At 43.2% G+C, this 15997-nt stretch overlaps 1 protein-coding gene across 1 annotated transcript in view; it reads left to right on the forward strand.

Annotated features, from left to right (window-relative positions):
- The window catches only part of LOC116898785 (cytochrome P450 4X1), a 29103-nt gene extending 17404 nt beyond the window's left edge, over nucleotides 1–11699 (forward strand). The window contains exons 7-12 of the mRNA XM_032900128.1: nucleotides 1034–1134; nucleotides 1617–1807; nucleotides 7000–7133; nucleotides 8237–8301; nucleotides 9788–9870; nucleotides 11409–11699. Of these exons, the coding sequence (XP_032756019.1) occupies nucleotides 1034–1134; nucleotides 1617–1807; nucleotides 7000–7133; nucleotides 8237–8301; nucleotides 9788–9870; nucleotides 11409–11583 (749 nt within the window). The 3' untranslated portion in view covers nucleotides 11584–11699. The remainder of the gene's footprint in view (nucleotides 1–1033; nucleotides 1135–1616; nucleotides 1808–6999; nucleotides 7134–8236; nucleotides 8302–9787; nucleotides 9871–11408) is intronic.
- The last annotated feature ends 4298 nt before the right edge of the window (nucleotides 11700–15997 follow it).

Raw genomic sequence — 15997 nt, forward strand, 5'->3', positions numbered from 1 at the left:
GGTTGCCCAAATTCATGCACCACCATGCCTGTCTTATGTGTAGAAGGATAAGTCTCACGGTAAGCAAGAAAAGAACTCTTGTTTTTAATGGAGCTTTAATGTGGTCACCGCTCAAATAATTACAACTTCTGTCCTTTAAGATAAGTTTGCTCCCTCCTTATCCATGTATTATACAATTTTATTATATTCAATTATTACTCATACATATTTAGCAAGGGAGCATTTAAAATGGCAAAATGTACATGGCATGTGACTTTCTTGTGCAGTAAATTAAGTAATAATTACAAGTTAAAATGCTTGCACAGCTTAGGCATGAAGGAAAGAGTGGATGTGGGTATGCATTCAAAAGACACACAAAGGCTGGATATGGTGAAGTGGTACACGCCCTTTATCCCTGCACTCAGGAGGCTGAGGCAGGTGGTTCCTGTGAGTTTGAGGTCAGCCTGGAATTTTGCTGAGTGTTGGGAATCCACATTTTGCTTCCATGAACATGGATGAGAAGCTAAACCCATGATGTACAGAAAACGTTTTTGAAAATCAAAGCATACTGTCCTACTTACTTCCATCTAAATTCACTTACTGTTTATATGAAATGGTAAATTCAAATAGAAAGGTGACCCCAATTAAGACAGAAAACTAATTGTGTAGAAGATGAGTGCACATATTCCGTCTGTCTGTCACATGTTCCGTCTCTGTCTGTCTGTTGGCTTATTTTCTTTTAGCCCCTTTAGTTTTGTACGTTGGGTGTTTTCTCTGCTGGCGATCTCATTGGATAATTTCCATGAAAACAAGATTTAAGACTGAGATGGATAATGATTGGCCACTGGCACCAAACTTTGCAATCATCTCGCTTGTTGACTGATAGGAACGAATCTTTTGTCTCTTCTGTTAGTTTAATGTACTTAGATATACCCGCTCTGGACTCTGAACACAGATTGACACTTTGTATGGGCGCCTTGTTGCTTTATAATGTGTTTGACTTTGGTTGACTTAGCTGTCCCCTTTGGTAATGAAGACCTATTACTCTATGCAGAAAAGATAATCCAGGACAGAAAGAAAACCCTCAAGGATCAAGTAAATCAGGATGACACTCAAACATCTCAAAATTTTCTGGATATTGTTCTTTCTGCCCAGGTAAATGCACCAAAAGTCTAGGCCTGCTCAAAGAGCTGCTAACTGTGTGGGAGGGTGGGTGAGCTAGTGGAATCAGGACATGAGGACAGAATAAACTTCCTCAGCTAAATCTTAACAGTAGACTGCTGTGAACAATTGGCTCTCGGTAGGAAAACAGAGACCTGCTAGGAGTCAGTGAATGCTAACTTACCTAGTTGCCTTTGTTTGGAGGTTATGTGATACCTGGAGTTTAGAGACTCACACAAAAATGGAAGCATGGACAAGCACTTTAAAAGGAAAAGCTGAGGGTGTCCATGCTTTTCTTATGTAACGTTGGTTCTCCTTTGTGCTCTGAGCAAAGTAGGACTCGTAGTATGCAGTTGGTAAACTAAAATCGAAGCCTGTATTTGAAACTCTATCATTCTGTAAAGCTGTCATTTTGATGGTGTCTCCAAATATCCGCGATGCACGTTTCATCCAGCAGTCTTTGCTGGGTGTTACAGGCTGGAGATGAAAAGGCCTTCTCGGATGCTGACCTTCGGGCAGAGGTGAACACCTTCATGTGGGCAGGACACGACGCCTCTGCAGCCAGCATCTCCTGGCTCCTTTACTGCCTGGCTCTGAACCCTGAGCATCAAGACAGATGCCGGACAGAGATCAGGAGCATCCTGGGAGATGGGTCTTCCATCACCTGGTAAGATCCACAGCCCTGAGTATGTTATGTCACCCTAGCTCTCTTCTCGGGACTTTGCTTATTTCTTACCCTGGTGCCTTAGTGACCACGGTGTCCCAAGGTATGTATATGCCAAAGCAGAGGAAGCAGGCCACTTGTCTCTTCTTTCTGAAGAGAGCCCTGATTTAACCCTATCTTCTGCAAAAGAAGTTCACTATCCAGAAAACATCCATCACTGTTTTTTCTACACAATGTTGCATTTGTTTCTTTCACCCAAGCTTGGGCACATTTGAAGTGAGGAACTGCCCTGAGGCTTGCATTTATCTTCAAAGACAAGACTCCACATGGACTCCTGTGCTGAGAAAGCTGAAGAAGTAGGCTCAGCAGTCAGATGGCTATCAATACTCTAGCCCATCACCCACCAGGTCACTAGTGTCACACTTCAGGAGAGGGCAGACGTTGGCCTTTGAACACGATATTAAAGAGTACACTTAGTTATTGAGTTTGGGAAAATGTAGACTGCCAGGCAAGGTGGTGTGTGCTTTAGTCCCAGCACTTGGGAAGCAGAGGCAGGGGTATCCCTGTGAGTTCGAGGTCAGCCTGGTCTACAAAGCAAATTCTAGGACAGCCAGAGCTGTTACACAGAGAAACCCTGTCTTGAGGTCGAAGAGAGAAAAGGTAGACTGAGGACACTTTAAAAACTGAGACACTAAAATGATGACTAAGATTTGGTACAGATCCTGTCCTCGGTGATCTGCAGTCTAAGGCATGAGGGAGACCGTCACCCTGTAAATTAAAGTACTCGTGGTAAGGGCAATGGCAGAGATTTGCTGATCACCAGATTTAGAAGACAGATTCCTACCCGGGTCAAGGATGAGAGCCCCTTGAGCATCTGACATGTCTAGGAGAGTAAATCAGGAGAAAGTCTCAACTCTGCTTCACCAGACTTAATTTATCTTGCTGTCAATAAACTTTACATGATGGGCATGCCCCTCAGACATGCTGTCTGAAAGAAACACTGTGTCCCTGGTAAGTCATTCCAACCACACTAGCCAAAAGGTGCATACAGATGATAAACACACTAAAGACCACTGAGCCGCATCTCACAGGTACAAATTGGCTCAGAAAACAAAACTTGAAGTTCTAAAGGTAGATGAGATTTCACTTTAAAAGTAAGAAACCTAGAGTTATTTCCTACTGTAAGTTCAAAGCTTCATCTGAGGAGAGCAGAATCTCCTTCATCTGGGAAGATGCTCAGTCATTAAAGCACTTGGGGCACAAGCATGAGGACCTGAGTTCGATCCCCAGCATACACATTTAAGAAAAAAAGGCAGGGGCAGAGGGCCAGCAAGATGACTCGGCTATAGAATCCTGTTCTGGATCCAATCCCCAGAATCCAGAGATAGAGAACTGACTCCACAAAGTTGCCTCCAAACTTCCCATGTGTGCCATGGCGTGTGTACTACACACACACACACACACACACACACACACACACACACAAAGCCATCTCTACAGAATAAAATACGATGTTAAGTAATGGCTTTTTACTGATAAAAAGTGTGCATGTTTGTTTGTATGTATAAATTTATAGTTTACAATATGCTGTTTGAACCCATTTATGCATTTTTGAAATAACTAAACCAATAGGCATCTCCATTAACTCTGCAGTTATTTTTGTGGTGAGGACATTTAAATTATAAATTTAATTTTTAAATATACAACAAATTATTAACAACAACTACAACAACGTAGCCCCTCCATATCTAACTGAAATTCTGTGCCTCTTGTCGGTCACATGCTTGACTGAGCTACCCTACTCTCTCCTCCTAAGACTCCTTTTCAGCCATCAAGGTGTTTGCTTTCTTTTCACGGGTACACAGCATTGTGTTGTGTGTGCACACGTGTTCTTTATTCACTCCTCAGATAATTTCCCTCAGGCTGTTTCTTATTTGGACCGTTGTGAAGAAAGCTGAAGTTGACACAGTACCTTCATTGCCTCTAAATGTATATGGATGAATGGAATTCCTGGAGCGCATGCCACTTCTTTTTGTAATTATTTTAGACACTTCCACACTGCTTTCCATTTGGCTGCATTGATCCACATTAACACTGACAGTGTGCATGGAATGTCCTCCAAATCCTCACGAACATTTATCTCTCTTCTCTCTAACATGAATTTTCCACACGCCCGTCAAGTGTTTGTAAGTCAGTTTTTGACAGATTTTCTATATAGGTCCTTTCCGTGTATTTTAATCAGTTTACATGTTTTCTTGAGTTATTGAGGTCTTCATATATTTTGAGTATTAATTCCTTATTATATGTGTTGTTTGCAAATGATTTCCCTGTTTTGTAAGTCATCATTCTGTTATTTTCTTTGTCATAATAAGAAATTTTTCACTTATTGTAAACTCATCCTCTTTTTTGTTTTTGTTGATTTTTGTTCAAGAGAAAAACTCAAAATATCTTTGCAATGACCCATGTCAACAAGCATCTCTCAGCCATTGGTTTCTCTAGTAGTTTTACAATCAGATAGTATTTTTAAGTCTTTATTCAATTCTGAGTTGAGTTTTGTATATAGGATAAGAATCTCATTTTATTCTTGATGTGTATGTCTAGCTTCCTCAACATAGTCACTGAACTATCTTCCTCATTGTGTGTTCTTGGAACCTTTGCTGAAGATTCATTGTCCATAAGTTTATGTGTAGGTGCAGGTGCGGGTGCAGGTGCAGGTGCAGGTGCAGATGTAGATCCAGGTGCAGGTGCAGGTGCATGTGTAGGTGTAGATCCAGGTGCAGGTGCAGGTGCAGGTGCAGGTGCAGGTGCAGGTGCAGGTGCAGGTGCAGGTACAGGTGTAGGTGTAGAGTTCCAGCCTTTCCACCTATTCCATTTGCTTTTTTATTACTACAGCTTCATAGTAGATCAAGCATTGTCTCACACAAAGGAACTTTTGTCTGTGAAATCATTGTTGCTGGGGAGAGGGGAGTCCAATTGGGGAGCCTCCTGTCCCATCATCTCACTGACTAGTCTGTTTTTATTTATTCACTAAACTTGGAAGACTGGTATGTCTGTTTCCAGCATGAATTCAATGCTTGATCTATTCTGTTGTAATTACTTAAGAGATGAATAAGGCTGGGTACAGTACTACATACCTTTAACTCCAGCAGGGTAGGCAGATCTTTGTGAGTATGAGACACTATGGCACATAGTGAGTGCTAGGACAGCCAGAGCTACATAGTGAGACCCTGTCTCAAACAACAAAAGAGAAAAAGAAAAGAAAGAGGAAGAAACAGCATTGACTTTTCTTAGTCTTGATTGGTCTAAATTTGAAAGCAGCCATTGAATCCTGGCCAGGTGGGGGAACAAAAGTCCAGATGATATTAACTATCTCTCTTTTAAGAAAAGAAAGGGAATATACTACAAAAAACACATATTCAAAGATTTATTCTTCTATAATTATGTGAATGCGTGTGTCTGTGTAGGGGTTTATGCACATGAGCGCAGGTGCCATAGAATCCAGAAGAGGGTGTCAGATCCTCTGGAGCTGGAGTGGTTGTGAGTCATCCGGCATGGGTGCTGGAAACTGGACGCAAGTCCTTTGTAAGAGCAGCAAGCAGTCTTAACTGATGAGCCAACTCCAGTCTCAGAACACATTTGTTTAAAAACTCTATAACATACCTACTGTTCTCACTAATGAGCTTCACATGTGGCATTCAGAAAATCTTAAACAATTTCTCTCTTTGGGTCCTTGTCAGGCAACTTCTATGTTGGTTTAAAGTTCTTTTCTCAGGAAGATTTATGTAAATTTGGAGCCAGACAGGTCTACTCAGAGTTCCAGGCCATTGAGGATTACATAGTGAGACTGTCTCAAACCAAAAAACAACAACCAAAATTCTTCTTTTCTTTTGAGTTGATATGAGAAAAATTGCTTTTCTTAATTATGTAAGTCCCAGAGTAGACACAATTGCTCTTTTATTTCCTGGCCTTGGTGGGGAAAGAATACAAAACTTAAATTTTACATTTTTACAAGGTCAACACCTTATATTAAAGTAATTCATCAGAAAAGGAACTAGAAATGAGATTAGGCAAAATGACCAAACACATGCAGTCATTTCTTGATCTCATTTGACTTGTTAGTATACAAACAAACCTTTTCATCTTCTCCTGCTCTCACTTTGGACTTCTGTGGGAAGACTTCTTTTCATCCCGAAGGCAAAATCTTAAGGAGTCTCATAGAGCCCGTCTACTTAAACCACAAGCCACTCACTCTCATGCCAGTTTAGCCCAGGGCATATCAAATCATCATCCACATGTTTATCCGCTTGGAGCCTCTCTGTCCATCCCACCCTGGTCCAGGAAGCCAGTAGAATGAGAAGAGTTTGTTGTTGACTTGTCATCTTGAACAGCTTCTCCCTATCATGAGGTACTGACCCTGTCAGAAATGATCAAATCCAGTATAAAAGGGAAAACAGCTGGAAATACCATGGTCATGCCAAAGGTTTGGCAAATATTTGTGTTCCTCCTTTCTCTCAACTGTTACATCTGCAAGCGTATTGAAGGCTCTCTTCCTGGAACTTTCTAGTGGTGACTCATGGGGCAGGGAAGCTCTGGACATAGTGCTTTTCTCCAGCTGGTCTGCAACTCTCCCTCCTCCAGTCAGTTCAGTTCGCTCATCCACCAGACATCCTGTGCATCCCTACCTTGCTTCTGCTACTCCCCTCTGCCAGTCTATCTGCTCTGAGTCACTTGTCATTCATTCTGCACTCCCAAACTCCAAGGAGCACATGTCAGATCCTCTAAGTGACCCAAAGTAAGTCTCCTTTGTTTAAGATGAGTACCACCCCACTCCATTTTCCAAGGTACTTCAACATTTCAGCAATTCTCTTTAAATAATTTTTTCTCTCTTAAACTTCATTTATCTCTTCTTCAGCTTTTAGCTATTCCTTGTACATTCTTGCTTTACTTGAAGAGCTAAGGGTTGTAACACTGCTTTTCAGAAATCTTGTTGGCATGTCACATCTGTGTGTCTGTCACCTTTGGAACTTCAGTTGACATGGAAACAGAAAAGGTTATACTTTAACATTGTGCTATATAAAACTAGAGAAAAATCTCTTTACCCCAATAGTAATGCTTACAGGAAAATAACTCAAATAGAGACCACTACAAAGTGGATTTGAAGTCTAAGTCACTTCCTCCCTCCTTTGTCCTCACAGGGAACAGCTGGATGAGATGCCATACACTACAATGTGCATCAAGGAGACACTCCGCTTGATTCCTCCCGTCCCATCCATCTCCAGGGAACTCAGCAAACCCCTTACCCTCCCAGATGGACACTCGCTGCCTGCAGGTCTTCACGTTCTCCTCCTAAGCATGAGATCATGAAGGTCACAGTGATGATGATTCGTAGGATTTGGAGCTTTGGGGAACCTCTAGTTAGAATTAGGCAGCTACTGAAAGCTCAGAGGATAATTCCTCAATCATACGTGAGCTTCAGTGACCTTCTTAAGCCACATAGCCAATTGGAGAGCTGTTAGGTTCCAGCCTCACTTTGAGAACCCCAGGCAAGGGTTTCGTCCATTATGGAACACTGTCTCTATGATAATATTTGTGAGAGCCACAGGACATGAGCATCATTATGTTAATGTGAGGGGAGTCTTTATCACCATATCAACCTTATGAGGGAATAATAAGTCGCATTTTCCCCCTTGGAATGTGATCTTAACAGATGTGTGGTCAATATTCCACAGTTTACAAGCATTTCTACAGTATTTTAACGTCTCAAAAAAACCACTGGGGATTCCATATATTCACAGAAGGTTAATAGATACAAAGCAAAGCTAGAACTCATAAAGACCCTATACTTGAAGTGCACATGTCTAGGTGGGGCACATGGGGGCAGTGGGATCTCATGGGACACTCTTTCACTGTGCTTTAGTATCAACAAGTCAGCAGGAGAACGGAGGTCAACCCTTCAACCTCTGTGATCTTGTTGACAAAACCAGAATTATTGTGGATAAGAAAATGATACTCAAATTCCCTCTCCTTTGTCTTTTTTTTAACTACCAACCATATCAATGTTTGCCCCATCTCCACCTTTTATGAATAACCAGTGCCAAGAGAAATTAGCCACAGGTAGAATAACAGAACTGTCTCTATGAAGTGCTAACTGTTAACAAACACTTAAGTAATTTCCAAACAAAGCAGAAAACTTAAGCACAGTTTAGTGCTTTGGAGGGACACTGACAGCTTCCTAGGATAAAATCATGAATTAAATAAATAACTGCTTTGAAAACTGAGGTTTAAACCCAAGCCCATCTTCCTTCCCCCTTGTCCTTCCCTGGTGGAGAATTGGTGCACAGCTCAGCGGGAGCTAGCACATTTTTCCTGGAAGAAAAGTCTTGGCAGAGAACACACTACAGCAGCCTATGCTCTGTTTCCCTTCTGCCTCAGGAATGACTGTGGTCCTTAGTATTTGGGGTCTCCACCACAATCCTGCTGTCTGGAAAGACCCAAAGGTAAGAGTGTCTTCAGGGGACGTGTTTCAGAGAGTGATGCTTGAGTGAGTCATGTGTCCACAGCTAATCATGTACTGTGAAAGTAAACAACCCTAGGCAAACAAACATAAAAGTCAGAAGTGTGTAAAACTCGCCCACTAATGATCTCATCCTCACCTCATGTCCTTTATCTTTATTGCGATCTGAAAGACTTTAGTCCCACAATCTGCTCCCAACTGTCACTGTCTCTGTCTCACTCCCTCACCTGACAAGCTCTTCCAAACACCTGCAGGGGGGTTGACACAGCAGGACTTTGGCTGGTCAAGGGAGTAAATTGAGCAGCTTAGCCTCTCTCTTATCGTATGAAGCAATCGAGAACCTGGTGGTACTGATGTCATATTCAACTTACTCAGCACCAGCACTTCATAAAGAAACTATTTGTGAAGATATGGGCAGAGTTTAGGGAAAGCAAATGAGAAGGGATAGCTTTCATAATCATTTATCTTTATCTCCAGAAGGGAGGGTTACAGAACCTGGGGCAAAAGAGTTAGGAGCTGAGGAGGAAACACCAGATAAGTCCATGCAGTAGATAATGCCAACCTAAGATGGTCAGCGGGAAGGAGCAAATGAACATTCAACACCCCAAACTCTCTACAACTACTCTACAGATCCCCACCAATGCCTTATATTATCAGAATCCAGTTGGAAACCACATAGGTCAGCTGCCTGGGTCCCACAACAGTCTCAGAAGAGAAAGGAGGACAAGGACAGGCAAGGAGATGTGTAGCAAGCCTGACTCGATTTAATATTCTTCAAATTCAAAACACGAGTACTAGTGTTTTCTTCTAGGTAGACCATTGGGGCTTTAGATCTACTCTGTGGAATAGGAAGCTGGACCTTTATGTCTCATCTGAGTTGGCTTCTGAGTGTGTGAACTCTTAGACTCTTAGACCGGCTAGCAGACAAGTCAAACAAGCACCAGATAAGCCCTCCAGGACTCTAGAGTCATTATTTATGTGACCACTGAGTAACTTGGCTAATTGGAATTGCAACGTAGAGTTTGAAAGCAACAGTGTCTTCTCTCAAACTGAAATATTTTTGAAACGGAGAAATGTGTACATCTTTCAAAAGTGAGATTTTCCCTAAATATTTATGCAGAATACATGATAGACTTTTGTTCAATAAAATCTATTATTAAAATTAATGTTGTGCAAGAAAAAGCCAGGTGCACACCTTTAGTCCCAGCATTTGGGAGACAGAGGTAGGTATGTCTCTGTGAGTTTGAAGTCAGCCTGATCTACAAGAGCAAGTTCCAGGACAGCCAGGGCCACACAGAGAAACCCTCTCTGGGAGAAAACACAAAAGAACGAAAACAGAACGTAAAGTCTTTTTGGCGTGTGGCCAGTAGAGTGTTTTAAATTGCTTCTGTGGTGTGCGTCGTTGTTCAGCAGTAAGTAGCACCTGAAAAGTGTGCTGTTGGCAAGACGGGGTTGTCCTCTCATTTCAGGTCTTTGACCCTTTGAGATTCACTAAGGAGAATTCTGAACAGAGACACCCCTGCGCCTTCCTACCATTCTCCAGTGGTCCAAGGTAAGGTGAACTTAAAGCTGTGGAAATTTTGCATCAAAAACCTATTTACACATATCAGGCCCTCCGCTCCATAAGTTCCTCCCCAGAACCCATCTCTTCACAAAGAACAATGCCTCTTTCTGTCACAGCCCGTGTGAGTCAAGCCTCAGGAAGCAATCCCGCAGTGTAAATATTGCTCATTGGGCTCAATGTCACCTCCCCTTACTGGAGAAATATGTTGTGGGTGACTCCAACTGCCAATTTCTCCAGGGAGGACATCACATCAGATCCTCCAGGTCTACATTCTTGCAGGGAATGTCATAAACATAGATCCCAATAGTTTCAATGATATTTGGTGTGAAAACTCTGCTTTACTGTGGCATGGTATAAGAGACCTTTTTTCCTAGGAAGAAATAACACAAACACATCTACTCACCCCAGAAAGATTACCCCCACAGACCAAAGTAAAGAATGGTGAGAGTCTAATTTAGTGAAACACCATGGCCAAGACAAGTTGTAGAAGAGTTTAGTGGGGGCTTACAGAGTCAGAGGGTGAATCCATGGCTATTCTGAAGGAAAGCCAGGCAGCAGGCATGCAGGTGTGGCACTGGAGCAGTAGTAGCTGAGGGCTAAAATCTGATCCACAAGCACCAGGCAGAGAGGGAGAGGGAGGAGGAGGGGGGGAGGAGGGGGAGGGAGGAGGGGAGGGAGGGAGGAGGGGAGGGAGGGGAGGAGGAGGAGGGGAGGAGGAGGAGGAGGTCAAGGGAGGGAGAGGGAGGAGGAAGGGAGAGAGAGAGAGAGAGAGAGAGAGAGAGAGAGAGAGAGAGAGAGAGAGAGAGAAGAGCTAGCTAACTGGGAATGACTAGGCTTTTGGAACATCAAGGCCCACCTCCCAGAGAGACACACACATCCTTCAACAAGACACACCCCCAATCCTTCCCATACTGTTCCATCAACTGTAGACCAAATATGCAGACATAAGAGCCTATTGGGGGCATTCTCTTTCAAACCACCACAAACTGCACCACCCAAAAGCCCAAGCCAGCACAAGCGACTGTTCTCCAAAGCTGCCACCCTGGAGCTCTCTGCACAACTTGCAGGCATTTGGACAAGTCTGAGGGGACTCTAGTTAGCACAGCAGGTCAGTCTCCTTCCCAGCAGCTCTTTACTGCTTCTATAACTCTGGGAAGGTCCCTCATGAACCTCCTTGTCCTTACATGAAATCTGTTCACCTCTGGAGTTTCATGAGTCCCTTCCCTCCTTCCTGCAGAGAATGCTTCAATCAGAGGAAACTGCTAAGCAGCTGTGGACTCCAGACTTATTTTTTTAAAAAGATTTATTATTTATATGAGTACACTGTAGCTGTCTTCAGACACACCAGAAGAGGGCATCAGATCCCATTACAGATGGTTGTGAGCCACCATGTGGTTGCTAGGAATTGAACTCAAGACCTCTGGAAGAGCAACCAGTGCTCTTAACCTCTGAGCCATCTCTCCAGCCCAACTCCAGACTTATTATGCTAGAGACTTACCCCTCTCTCCCCCCCTCCGTCTCCACAGGAATTGCATCGGGCAGCAGTTTGCCATGCTGGAGTTAAAGGTGGCCATTGCCTTGACTCTGCTCCGCTTCCAAGTAGCTGCAGACCTCACCAGGCCTCCTGCCTTCTCCAGCCACACTGTGCTCAGACCCAAGCATGGAATCTATTTGCACCTGAAGAAACTCCCTGAATGTTAGGTACCAGGGGGAGTGACTAGATTTCTGTGTGTTAAGTTAAATTTACAGCCGATGGTCCAGGCAGATGGTGAAGACTCTAAGACTGATTGGAGAGTTGGAGGACTGTGGGTTGGGGCATTTCTTTTTTTTGTTTTTCTTTTCTTTTTTTTTTTTTATTAACTTGAATATTTCTTATATACATTTCGAAAGTGTTATTCCTTTTCCTGGTTTCGGCAAACATCCCCTCCCCTCCCCTTCCTTATGGGTGTTCCCTCCCACCCTCCCCCTATTGCCACCCCCCCAACTGTCTAGTTCACTGGGGTTCAGTCTTAGCAGGACCCAGGGCTTCCCCTTCCACTGGTGCTCTTACTAGGATATTCATTGCTACCTATGAGGTCAGAGTCCAGGTTCAGTCCATGTATAGTCTTTAGGTAGTGGCTTAGTCCCTGGAAGCTCTGGTTGCTTGGCATTGTTGTACATATGGGGTCTCAAGCCCCTTCAAGCTCTTCCAGTTCATTCTCTGATTCCTTCCACGGGGGTCCCGTTCTCAGTTCAGTGGTTTGCTGCTGGCATTCGCCTCTGTATTTGCTGTATTCTGGCTGTGTCTCTCAGGAGCGATCTACACTTCTGCACTTCTTTGCTTCATCCATCTTATCTAATTGGGTGGCTGTATATATATGGGCCACATGTGGGGCAGGCTCTGAATGGGTGTCCCTTCAGTCTCTGTTTTAATCTTTGCCTCTCTCTTCCCTGCCAAGGGTATTCTTGTTCCCCTTTTAAAGAAGGAGCGAAGCATTCACATTTTGATCATCCGTCTTGAGTTTCATTTGTTCTAGGCATCTAGGGTAATTCAGGCATTTGGGCTAATAGCCACTTATCAATGAGTGCATACCATGTATGTCTTTCTGTGATTGGGTTAGCTCACTCAGGATGATATTTTCCAGTTGGGTTGGGGCATTTCTACAGCCGCGCATTACCCAAAGACATTTTCCAGTAACACATGTGACCCTGGCTGTGTATAACACGGAGAGATTGTCAAATTCTTTTCTAAGCTTATCTGAAGTGGGAATTTCTGGTTTCACCAGAGACTCGGTTATGCCAAGTGATGCTTTTCTGGAAGCTGTCTTATGAGAGGTCGTTTTGCTGAAGCAGGCACCTGGTGCTTTTCTGGAGGCTGTCTGGTGAAAATGCATGTGACGTTTTGCTGGATGGGATGCTTGAGAGGGTACGTGATGGACAGAGTTTAACTCAGCAGACTGTGGACAACACTCTGGCATTGGTTCACCTTGCTTTCTTCACTGATCTTCGCTTGTTGTGACTCTGTAGAGAGAAACTCGCCAAAGAGCTTGTGGTGGTGTTCCAGCTGCTTCTTGCCGCGTCAGTGGACTCATTCCAGGTTCTACTGGATCAAACCGCTGCCGATTCACGTCTGGTGTTTTGCTAGTGAACGGGACTGCCGACAATGAAGATTGGAATCACCTCCAAGAATTATTTCCAAACATGTCCACACCCCCTTGTCCTATTAACCATCTCCACCCCCCCACCTTTGGTCAGTAGGATATAAGGGAGGTTGAAAAATTAAGAACTTTTATTAAATAGACTCTGAAAAATCTAAGCTAACACCTATCACGGGTGACGCCTATGCATTTTTTGTTTTAATTATCTTTGGAATTATACAAGTAACAGGATTTGTGCTGAATGAAAAATGTTTCCAGTATTATGAGTGTACATAAAATCCCACCTTCCCCGGGCCACTACCCTGACAGAGTCTACTGCGTTCCTTAAAACAGAACTGGTATACATTCTTCCTCTGTCCTGCATATTTCATAAATAATGTTTGTGCATGTTCTTAGACACATGATCATATTTGTATTGTTCTTGCTTTTCCTCACTTAATAAAAAATTCACCTTAATCTTTATAACAAGGTTGTGATATATGAGTGTTGCATGATTTTTTAAATGTTTTTCTGCTATTGGAAAATTAAATCAGTTATAATTTTTAAATGTATCCATTGACCTTTCTCTGTTCATCTCTCTGTCTCTCTCTGTCTCTCTGTCTCTCTGTCTCTCTGTCTCTCTCTCTCTCTCTCTCTCTCTCTGTGTGTGTGTGTGTGTGTGTGTGTGTGTGTATTCAGGTACACATGTGTATCCAGGTGTGTATTCACTTGTGTGCACATGCGTATAGAGGCCAGAGATAAGCTTCAGGTATCATTTTCCAGGTTTCATCCACCATGCTTTTTTAGACAGGATCTCTTACTGTCCCAAAGCACACATGTCCAAAGCTACTGAGCCCCATGACCTGCCTGTCTCTACCTCCCTAGCTCTGGGATTGCAAGCACGTGCCACCTATGCCTCACTGTTTCCACATGGGTTCTGGTGATTGAACTCAAGTCCTCAGGCTTGCATAGCAAGTTTTTTTTTTAATTAACTTGAGTATTTTTATATACATTTCGAGTGTTATTCCCTTTCCGGTTTCGGGCAAACATCCCTCCCCTCCCTTCCTTATGGGTGTTCCTCCCACCCTCCCCCCACATAGCAAGATTTTACTTTTCTTTATGGTTTTTTTTTTATTTTTTTTTATTTTTTTTTATTAACTTGAGTATTTCTTATGTACATTTCGAGTGTTATTCCCTTTCCCGGTTTCCGGGCAAACATCCCCTTCCCTCCCCCCCTTCCTTATGGGTGTTCCCTCCTCACCCTCCCCCATTGCCGCCCTCCCCCAACAGTCTAGTTCACTGGGGGTTCAGTCTTAGCAGGACCCAGGGCTTCCCCTTCCACTGGTGCTCTTACTAGGATATTCATTGCTACCTATGAGGTCAGAGTCCAGGGTCAGTCCATGTATAGTCTTTAGGTAGTGGCTTAGTCCCTGGAAGCTCTGGTTGCTTGGCATTGTTGTACATATGGGGTCTCAAGCCCCTTCAAGCTCTTCCAGTTCTTTCTCTGATTCCTTCAACGGGGGTCCTGTTCTCAGTTCAGTGGTTTGCTGCTGGCATTCGCCTCTGTATTTGCTGTATTCTGGCTGTGTCTCTCAGGATCGATCTACATCGTGTTCCTGTCAGTCTGCACTTCTTTGCTTCATCCATCTTGTCTAATTGGGTGGCTGTATATGTATGGGCCACATGTGGGGCAGGCTCTGAATGGGTGTTCCTTCAGTCTCTGTTTTAATCTTTGCCTCTCTCTTCCCTGCCAAGGGTATTCTTGTTCCCCTTTTAAAGAAGGAGTGAAGCATTCACATTTTGATCATCCGTCTTGAGTTTCATTTGTTCTAGGCATCTAGGGTAATTCAGGCATTTGGGCTAATAGCCACTTATCAGTGAGTGCATACCATGTATGTCTTTCTGTGATTGGGTTAGCTCACTCAGGATGATATTTTCCAGTTCCAACCATTTGCCTCTAATTTCATAAAGTCGTTGTTTTTGATAGCTGAGTAATATTCCATTGTGTAGATGTACCACATTTTCTGTATCCATTCCTCTGTGAAGGGCATCTGGGTTCTTTCCAGCTTCTGGCTATTATAAATAAGGCTGCGATGAACATAGTGGAGCACGTGTCTTTTTTATATGTTGGGGCATCTTTTGGGTATATGCCCAAGAGAGGTATAGCTGGATCCTCAGGCAGTTCAATGTCCAATTTTCTGAGGAACCTCCAGACTGATTTCCAGAATGGTTGTACCAGTCTGCAACCCCACCAACAATGGAGGAGTGTTCCTCTTTCTCCGCATCCTCGCCAGCATTTGCTGTCACCTGAGTTTTTGATCTTAGCCATTCTCACTGGTGTGAGGTGAAATCTCAGGGTTGTTTTGATTTGCATTTCCCTGATGACTAAAGATGTTGAACATTTCTTTAGGTGTTTCTCAGCCATTCGGCATTCCTCAGCTGTGAATTCTTTGTTTAGCTCTGAACCCCATTTTTTAATAGGGTTATTTGTCTCCCTGCGGTCTAACTTTTTGAGTTCTTTGTATATTTTGGATATAAGGCCTCTATCTGTTGTGGTTTCTTGGTTTTAAATGTTGAATAAGAAAGTATAAATTTGGACTATTACAATAATATTGTACTTACATTTCTGGTGCTAACTACTCTTATGAAGCCTAAATGGGAACTAAGTTCATCACTCGTTGGAACCTAATCAGAAATTAGATTGGTTTTTAAATATAGAGGGAGCCTTTTAATGGGCTTTCAGCCAGAGATAAAACTAGAGTGAACTGCACTTTGGGAAAGTTTTTCTGGGCATAGTGATGCATTCCTATAACCACAGCACTTGAGAGGCTTAGGCAAAAGAATCATAAGTTCAAGACAAGCCTGGACTACAGGGAAAGGTGTGCGTGTGCGTGTGCGTGTGCATGTGTTGCATCTGTTGCATGGATAATGAACAAATTATTGACAGGACAGAGGGGGGCAAAAGGAGAAACTAGAAGAAATGTACACGATCAGAATGC

This window comes from Rattus rattus, chromosome 1, assembly GCF_011064425.1.
Source record: "Rattus rattus isolate New Zealand chromosome 1, Rrattus_CSIRO_v1, whole genome shotgun sequence".
Taxonomy (NCBI): Eukaryota; Metazoa; Chordata; class Mammalia; order Rodentia; family Muridae; genus Rattus; species Rattus rattus.